Consider the following 10,000-nt stretch of genomic DNA (forward strand, 5'->3'; position numbering starts at 1 on the left):
ATCTTACTGATAGTGCTAGCAGTCAGCCAAAATGTCTGTCAACGTCAACCGCAGCGTGTTGGACCAGTTCTATCGCTACAAAATGCCCCGTCTGATTGCCAAGGTAACACAGCAGTGATGCCATGATGAGCTTTGCCCCACGACTCCAACGTATATCCGTGTTCTCATAGGTGGAAGGCAAAGGGAATGGAATCAAGACGGTCATTGTCAACATGGTTGATGTTGCAAAGGCGCTGAACAGGCCTCCAACATGTACGTCACGTTCTTTTTCCACAGTTCTACAAACCTAAATTGTCGATGTTGTATGTTTTTACCTTTTTAATGATGTATTGGAGAATAGTAGTTTGTAGCTATTCTAGTAAATTCTACAGTTGTGACGTTGACCCTTTCTCTCTCCAGACCCGACCAAGTTTTTTGGCTGTGAACTCGGTGCTCAGACCCAGTTTGATAGCAAAAACGACCGCTACATCGTCAACGGATCCCATGAGGCGAACAAGCTGCAGGACATGCTTGACGGGTTCATCAGAAAATTTGTGCTGTGTACCGAGTGTGACAACCCAGAAACTGACCTGGTAAATGTTGTACAGCATATTTGGGTCAACATCAGCCTAGATAGCCAAGTGACTAACACTTAAAGGACTTGAAACGTGGGAGGGATATTATTAGGCTTTGTAGGTTGTATTCGGCCATGTGACTTTTGAACAAAAGTAAACAAAGTGGTTGGTCACCATTGTACAAACCACTAAATGAGGAGACAACAAAAAAATCAAACTATTCAGTGGAATCTATTCCTATACTTTATCAAAATAAGTTTTGTTGAGTATCCCAGGGTTTATCTGTTGGTCGCGTTCCCAGACATGTCGAACTATGGTGGTCCAGGCATCATTATACACAACAAAAACGGATGAAAACTTTGGAAAAGCATGGAGGTCTACAACCTCCTTGTGTGGGACTGGGTCAAGGAAATTGCAATCAAGACTCTCCCGGATACATCATGGTTCGTTTCTGCTCGGGTAGGGTTGCATTTTATGATTTAACTTTGCGTCTACCGCCATCGTGCGCTGATACGAGTGCGCATGTTTTCAAAATATAACTATAAATAATGATGGATTAGATTTATATAGTGCTTGTCAGAGAAGTTAGAACCCATCATTCATTAACACCTGGTGACGTTAAGCTACTTTCATAGCCACAGCTGCCCTGGGGTAGTTGTGGCTATGAAACTATTAGAGCTGTCAAGTGATGACTTTTTTTAAATCCGATAAATCACACTGTTATTTACTTGCATAAATATAACATGCCTAAGAAAATAGCCCAATATTTTGGTACAAATGCAATTTGGTGGTCAGAATGTCATAATTGAACGGTTTTTAAACGTTTTACTGAACTGCAAGTCATGATTTGCTCAGAGCTTGGTGAAAATAAGTATAGCTGAAATTAGGTGCACATTTTGACAGTCTTTGCAGTTTGCAATAATCTTGCAAAGAAGGTACAGTTACTAATAGTCAAAGGTGTAAAATAACTTAAACAACTTAACATGATGCACCATTTACTCTTTAGTTTAAACAGTTGTCGAAACAAACAAGCTTGTTTATTTTTTATTTTTGGTGCAAAGCAACTCCAGTTCGTTGTGTACTTACAGATGTCCAACATTCAGTAGTTGCAAGTTGATGCTCCTGCGTAGTGCATTCGGTTTGTCCTAGCTGTAATTGTGCCTCTCCAAGGCAATGTGCGACAGATCAGCTGTGGTGATAGGATCGACAGCTTCCTGCAGGACCTGGTCTTCACAGATGTTAAATGTCCTACAGGATGTCCTTTTAGCAAAGGCATATGTTCAACTTAACTGTGCTACTTTTGTTGACATCATTGAATCGGGCAACTTTGCCAGCATAGCGTTCACTGCTTTTTGTCGACGTAGTTATCGGCGTATCAGCACCAGCTGTCACTGCGGTGACTGCTCCTTGCTTTCTCAGTCTCTCAAGACACCAAAAAAAGTCTCCAATATCTCTGGTAAAAGTCATAAGATTTGTCACTACTAGCTGTCTACAATAGTCCTGAAGTTCCTGCAACATTCTGGAATACGTGTCTTGCTTTAAGATGGTATGTTAATGAACCTCTAAAGGCCCAAGTGGCCACATTTGTGGACAGCACCTTTTTAGCTCTTATTTCCAAAAGTGTGTACACTACTGAATTGGGGTCTTATGCTGACGTATGGACACTTATACTGCTATCTGGTGCTGTCAGAAAAGTATAGCATACAATGGAATTTGGAAGAAAAAAAGTGTAAAAATTAGGATCTCTCTACACATGAAGTACACGTGTAGCTTGTGTACTTATGGACTAAGTACATCATTTTTTGTTTTTACTTTAATTAGGGTCCAATAAGCCCAACTAATAAAGAGAAATTAAAAAAGCATGTAAACAAACTGCTTGGGCCTTTAGAGGTTTTCAAACTTCATGTGTGCCCATGATAATAGCGTTTTTTGCTGCAATACCAACAAGTTACCTTAATTTTATCCAAAGTTCTGTTTTAAAGCAAATCTTTGCAATCACACACAGAATGTAACAAATTAACAATGATTCATCTTCATTCATATTTGATGTTTTTTTTTTAATATTCAGAAATGTTTACGTTGACAGCCCTGAAAGTTTCATTTATGATTGCTGCCTTTGGTAAAAACCTAACTCTTAGGTTTTGCTCACTTTCGATTTCTTTATTCAGACTCAGAGTTGGTGCTTTACGAAATGCTCGTAGCGAAAAAAAACACACAAACAAGAATAAAAAAAAAAAAATACAAATATCACAGTAATACTTAAATGGGAAATACTAAATGAAAACAAATTTTAAACAAAGTGATCACTGCAAATTTGCGCGTTCTGCGACTGTGCTCCCTTGGACTGTAGTGCGTGCTACTTTTTTCGTCGCCCTTCGTTAAAAATCTTGACATCTTTCGCCCGTCTTGATTACCTCTGAAGGAACTTTTATCCTTTTCGCCGTTTGAACCGTTCCAACCGCCTAAAACAAGGCAAGCTTAGGGCATTTTTCTCTCCTGTCCAGAACGCTATGACAACAGACTCTGGCTGGGCCACCACTTCCAGCCTCGCGTAGTGTTATGAGCCGGACGTCACGCCTGATATATACAACCTATGTCATTTAAAATGTGAATTGCATACTTAAATGGGAAATACTAAATGAAAAGACATTTTAAACATTGATCACTGCAAACTTGCACGTTCTGCGACTCTGCTCCCTTGGACTGTAGTACGTGCTACTTTTCTCGTCGCCTTTCGTAAAAAATCTTGACATCTTTCGCCCGTCTTGATAACCTCCTGGAGGAACTTTTATCCTCTTCGCAATTTGAACTGTTCCAACAGTCTAAAACAAGGCAAGCTTAGGGCATTTTTCTCCTGCCCAGAACGCTATGACAACAGACTCTGGCTGCCCCACCACTTCCGGTCTCGCATAGATTTATGAGCCAGACGTGACGTCTGATGTATATAACCTATGTCATTTAAAATGTTGCATTGATTACAAAGTGTGTGATTCAGTTATTTATGAAGAGCTGTGTTCCCCACAGAATGTAAATCCCAAGAAACAAACCATTGGCACTGCCTGTAAGGCCTGTGGGCACCGCGGCATGCTCGACACCAGGCACAAACTCTGCACATTCATCCTCAAAAACCCACCAGGTGAGATGATCTCCTGCACGAGCGTCCCACGGGAATGTATTTGTGTATATTAATCACACCTTATCCCTCGACAGAGGCCACTGAAAGTGGATCTGCAGCTGCAAAGAAGGAGAAGGAGAAGAAAAACCGCAAGAAGGACAAGGAGAACGGCTCTGGAAGTGGAGAGGCTGGAAACCAAGAAAACTTTGATGCTCCTGAGGTTGTGGTGCGTTCACTGCCCCTCCAGTATATGACCTTCCAGCTGTGCCCTTGAGTGTGTTCTCAAGTGTGTTTTGTGTTTCAGGACCGAGACGACGACGATGAAGACTGGGGGGAGGAGACCACTGAGGAAGCCCAGAGGAGGCGAATGGAGGAGATCAGCGACCACGCCAAGAACCTCACGCTCAGCGAGGATCTGGAGAAACCTCTGGAAGAGCGAGTGAACCTCTTCTACAGCTTTGTCAAAGTCAGCTTGCTCTTCTTACACGTTCCTTCTCAGCTGCTTGTTAATGTTGTGATTAGAGATGTCCGATAATATCAGACTGCTGATAAATGCTTTAAAATCTAATATCGGAAATTATCGATATCAGAATTATCGGTATCAGTTTCAAAAAGTTAAATTTATGACTTTTTAAAATGCCGCTGTGTACACGGACGTAGGGAGAAGTACAGGCCGTCAATAAAACTTAATGGCACTGACTTTGCGTGCCGGCCCAGTCACATGATATCTGCGGCTTTTCACACAGAAAAGTGAACGCAGGACATACTTGGTCAACAGCCATTCAGGTCACACTGAGGGTGGCCGTAATAACAACTTGAACACTGTTACAAATATGCGCCACACTGTGAACCCACACCAAACAAGAATGACAAACACATTTGGGGAGAACATCCGCACCGTAACACAACATATACTCGGAACCCCTTGCAGCACTAACTATTCCGAGACGCTACAATATACCCCGCCGACCTCATCCTCCTTCTGCTCTCTCAGGGAGAGCATGGCCCAAATTCCAAGGTGCTGTTTTGAGGCATGTTTGTGACTTCAATAATAAATATGCCAGTGCCATGTTGCCATTTTTTCCGTAACTTGAGTTGACTTATTTTGGAAAACCTTGTTACATTGTTTAATGCATCCAGCGGGGCATCACAACAAAATTAGTCATAATGTGTTTCACGACTGTATATATCGGTATCTGTAATTAAGAGTTGGACAATATCGGATATCTGTAAAAAAGCCATTATCGGACATCCCTAGTTGTGATCGAAGTGCAAAAGCAACACACTGACTTGGAGTAAAATCCGTCCCATCTTTGCGTCTCCAGACAAGGAAGGAGAACGCCACCATAGACGCGGCCGACAAGGACATCCTGGCTGAGGCGGAGCGTCTGGACGTGAAGGCCATGGGCCCGCTCATCCTCAGCGAGCTGCTCTTCGACGAAAACATCCGCGAGCAGCTCAAGAAGTACAAGCGCCACTTCCTGCGGGTACGTCCTTGAGCTCAAGTCACCTGACTGACTTGATTGAGTCAAGCGCTTCCTTGTGAGCACGTTCAGAGTTTCCCTTTCCGCGTCCTCAGTTCTGCCACAACAACAAGAAGGCCCAGAAGTACCTGCTGGCAGGATTTGAGTGTGTGGTGAAGCTGCACAAACTCCAGCTCCTGCAGAAAGTCCCCATCATCCTCAAAGATTTCTACGACGCCGACCTGCTGGAGGAGGACGTCATATTCGCCTGGGCAGAGAAGGTGATAGACTTACTTACTTCCTTCTCCCTGGCTTTGTTGTCACTCGATATGTTGATGGGGTTTGTCTTCTGTCCCTCAGGTTTCTAAGAAGTATGTCTCTAAGGAACTCGCCAAAGAGATCCACGCTAAGGCTGCGCCCTTTGTCAAGTGGCTGAAGGAGGCGGAGGAGGAGTCCGAGGGGAGCGAGGAGGACGACGAGGAAGACGATGAGAACGTCGAGGTCAGTTTTGGATGATATTTTAGTTTGAAAATACATGTTAGTAGTATAAATCAGGGGTGTCCAAAGTGCGCCCTGCAGCTAGTTCATTCTTTTTTTGTTGGCCCGCCTAATCTTTTTAAAAACAAAATTACACATACCAACTGTTAGCATGCTAACGTTTTTTTTTTTTTGCAAATTTTTTTTAAGCATACTTTTCTGTCATACGACTTGATGCATGCTAACTGTTAACATGTTTACCTTTTTAGCCATTTATGCAAAGAAACACCTCAGTCATAACTTTATACTTTACACATGCATCAAGTACCAAGTCATATGACGGAAGAGAACGCTTGTAAAATTAGCAAAAAAAAAAAATTTTTAAGTTGGCACGTTAATGTTAGCATGCTAACAGTTGGCATGTGTAACTGGCATGTGTAAAGTACAAAGTTATGACTGAGGTGTTTCTCTACATAAATAGCTAAAAAAGTTAACATGTTAACAGTTAGCATGCATCAAGTACCAAGTCGTGTGACTAAAGAGTACGCTTGTAAAATTAGCTAAAAAAAAAAGTTAGCACGTTAATGTTAGCGTGCTAACAGTTAGCATGTGTAAAGTAAAAAGTAATGCCTGAAGTGTTTCTGCATAAATGGCTAAAAAAGTTAATATGTTAACAAGTAGCATGCATCAAGTACCAAGTCATGTGACTGAGGAGTAAGCTTGTAAAATTAGCTATTAAAAAAAAGTTAGCATGCTAATACTTTGTCAAGATCAAAGTTATATCACTGAGGTATTTTGCTGTATAATCGGCTAAAAAAAGTTAGCAAGCTAACGGGTGGTATGCGTCAAGTATAAAGTTGTGACTGAGGTGTTTCTCTGTATAATTGGCTAAAAAAAAAAGTTAGCATGCTAGCAGTTGGCATGCATCAAGTACCAAGTCGTGTGACTGAGGAGTAAGCTTGTAAAATTAGCTATTAAAAAAATTAGCATGCTAATACTTTGTCAAGATAAAAGTTATATCACTGAGGTATTACGCTGTATAATTGGCTAACAAAGTTAGCATGTTAACAGTACCAAGTCGTATGACTGTAGACTACTATTGTAAAATTAGCTTAAAATGTTGTCACACATGTTAACATGTTAATGTTAGCATGCTAACAGAAGGCATCTGTCAAGATCAAAGTTATATCTCTTAGGTGTTGCGCTGTATAATTGGCTAAAAAAAGTTAGCGAGCCAACAGTTGGTATGTGTCAAGTAGCAAGTTGTATGAAGAGTATGCATGTAAAATCCGTTAAAACAAGTTAGTACGGTAATGTTAGCATGCTAACAGTCAACCTGTGTGGAGTACAGTTCTTAATAAGGTTTTTCTCGCTGCATAATTGGCTAAAGTTAGCATACACCTGAACTAGACTGACCACGTCCTCTTTCGCGGGGCTGTCCGGGCGGAGTTTCTTGAATGCCTCAAATGTCTGGCGTCTTGAGTCAGGGTTGCGTGTATTTTTAATGTACGTCCGGGGTTAAAAACAAAACAAATTGTGAAGGTGTGTTCACGCAGCAGCATTCCTGAGGGAGGGGCAGAGACCGAGAGAGCAGGGAGTTCGCATTTTTAAAATAAACAAAAACATAACAAAAGTGAAATAAAAAAGCTTAAAGGTCAAAATGTAATTTATAAAAAGTTGGAATTTTGACTAATAAAACAAAAGCGCTTTTTTCCCCTTCCAAACTAGTCATTGCTCAAAACAAAATATTTAATCAAAATCAATGTTATTATGAATTATTGACTTACCCAAGGTTACGATTACTTCACATCAAAGAGATAGTACTTTGATTCCTTCAGGAGAGTTCCCTCAGGAAAATTAAAATTCCTGCAGCTGTGTACAGTTGAGATCGAATTGAAAAAGTATATATATTCCACTTTGAAAAATATTTTCGGTGGAAGATTTTGCATATTTTATGTTTGCCTTTAAAAACATCGTTTTGTTTTACCATAAAGGGCGGAAAACAAAAAAACTAAAACATTTTGAAATGAGGGATAGATCTGAAGTCGATGTAGACTCCAGAGATTTAAGCGTTTAATATAAATGTATGCCCTGGCACACTATCATTTCATGACCGAAGCAAAACACTTTTTACACTTTTATACTGAAATAAATACACCTACAACTTATTCAATAAAAACATAGAAAAAACTACCAGCAGCGGTGAAGTTTTTACCCATGAAGGAAAGAAGAAAGTGAATTAATTTTTATAATTGAATGCATTTACATATGTATACAAATGTGTCTTTATTTTTCTTTATGAATGAAGTAACGTTTATGACAAACTTTTTCCAAAAGGCAATATAGAATGTGAGATACAACAGGATAATGCATACGCTTAAATTTTTTATTTTTTTTAACTCTTACTAAAAAGTGGTACCCCAAAAATTCGCTGTGGGACCCCATTTTTATGACTTTACACTGCTGTCAATAAATGCTTTATTTAAATGTAATATTTATGAAGTAAGTTCAAGTATCATTGGCAAATTCTCACCTATTCGCGGCCTTGGCACGCATATGTGTCCTCTTTTTGGGATTTTAGACTACGGTCAGCCTAACATGAACTAACTACTGGCATGCTAACAGTTAACAAATGTAAAGTGCAAAGGTATGATACTTAAAGCATTCGGCTACAGAATTAGCTTAAAAAAAAAGTTAAAATGCTAATGGTGCAATCCATCCTGAGGCTCAGCCAATCAGTGGCCACGATACTGAACAGCATGGTCTGTTTTTTTTTAGGTCTGGTCTAGTAGCCAATACTACTGTCGTATTGGAGTTTTGAATGTATTTACCGGTAGTCATTTTTATGCTTGACCATTTTTAATTTCGAGCAATATTCCTTTAAAATAAATATACATTCAGGATTTCCTGCAGCTTTTTGTTGTTAAGGCGGCCACCTTAACAAGAAAGAGCCACTGCCTAAACTAAAGTCTTAAAAAAATATATATATATATATATTTTTTTTTTGGTCCTGTCTAGCTCCTCAGGCAAATCATATAGTTGATGTAGATGCCCATATTGGCTGTCAGTTTACTTTACTTTACAAAAGAGAAGTGTAGGATACTTCTCTTGTTGCCTTATTTGTATTAATTATTTATACAAATACTCATTTTTTTGACTTAGTAAATATTGACATACCAAGACAATGTCATTATTTTGACTTAGGAAATATTGACTTACCGAGACAAAATAATGACATACTCGTTATCTCAGGCAACTAGTTTTGTTTTTACTTTACGGAAAAAATATTGAGATATATATCGTATACTGTCTGTCCGCCTGCTGTGTGTGGGCGACGCCCCTTACCCCCTGGAGAGACACCACCACCTTAAAGGGGAACATAATCACAATTTCAAAAGGGTTAAAAACAATAAAAATCAGTTCCCAGTGGCTTGTTGTATTTTTTGAATTTTTTTTTCAAAATTTTACCGGTCGCGGAATATCCCTAAAAAAATTTATTTTCGCTATCTTTGAAGCCACTGTCCATTTTCCTGTGACGTCATACAGTGCTGCCAATACAAACAAACAATGGCGAATAGCATAGCGACATTAGCTCGGATTCAGACTCTGATTTCAGCGGCTTAAGCGATTCAACAGATTATGCATGTATTGAAACAGATGGTTGGAGTATGAAAGTATTGAAGAAAAAAACTGAGCGAATAGCTGTTGACGCTATTCATAGCCATAGCATGGCCGAATAGCTGCGTTAGCATCGCCGGTAAAATGTGCGGACCAAACGATCAGGACTTTCACATTTTGTGATAATGGAGTAACTTAAATCCGTCGATTTGTGTTTTTTTGCATTAAATGTGGGTGGAAGGAAACGTAATATAGTTGCAAATGCCATCTGCAGGTTATCCATACATCTCTGTGCCATGTCTGCTTTAGCACCGCCGGTAAATAGCATGTTAGCATCGATTAGCTGGCAGTCACGCCGCAACCAAATATGTCTGATTAGCACATAAGTCAACATCAACAAAACTCACCTTTGTGATTTCGCTGACTTTATTGTCGCAAATGCATCTGCAGGTTATCCATACATCTCTGTGCCATGTCTGCTTTAGCACTGCCGGTAAATAGCATGTTAGCATTGATTAGCTGGCAGTCACGCCGCAACCAAATATGTCTGATTAGCGCATAAGTCAACATCAACAAAACTCACCTTTGTGATTTCGTTGACTTTATTGTTGCAAATGCATCTGCAGGTTATCCATAAATCTATGTGCCATGTCTGTCAACGCCGGTCAAATGTGCAGACACTCCGGCACATTCAATGGGGGTCTGGCGGCAGATTTCTTGCCAGTGGTGCAACTTGAATCCCTCCCTGTTAGTGTTGTTACAACCTCCGACAA

General features: G+C 40.0%; 1 protein-coding gene across 1 annotated transcript in view; it reads left to right on the forward strand.

Annotated features, from left to right (window-relative positions):
• Positions 1-10,000, forward strand: part of eif5 (eukaryotic translation initiation factor 5) — a 20,305-nt gene that overhangs the window by 9,114 nt on the left and 1,191 nt on the right. The window contains exons 3-11 of the mRNA XM_061886422.1: positions 1-103; positions 171-252; positions 400-572; positions 3,579-3,690; positions 3,765-3,895; positions 3,974-4,135; positions 4,995-5,156; positions 5,249-5,413; positions 5,493-5,633. The exon at positions 1-103 is cut by the window's left edge and continues 177 nt beyond it. Coding sequence (XP_061742406.1) covers positions 32-103; positions 171-252; positions 400-572; positions 3,579-3,690; positions 3,765-3,895; positions 3,974-4,135; positions 4,995-5,156; positions 5,249-5,413; positions 5,493-5,633 — 1,200 coding nt within the window. The 5' untranslated portion in view covers positions 1-31. The remainder of the gene's footprint in view (positions 104-170; positions 253-399; positions 573-3,578; positions 3,691-3,764; positions 3,896-3,973; positions 4,136-4,994; positions 5,157-5,248; positions 5,414-5,492; positions 5,634-10,000) is intronic.

Source organism: Nerophis ophidion, linkage group LG24 (assembly GCF_033978795.1).
Source record: "Nerophis ophidion isolate RoL-2023_Sa linkage group LG24, RoL_Noph_v1.0, whole genome shotgun sequence".
Lineage (NCBI taxonomy): Eukaryota > Metazoa > Chordata > Actinopteri > Syngnathiformes > Syngnathidae > Nerophis > Nerophis ophidion.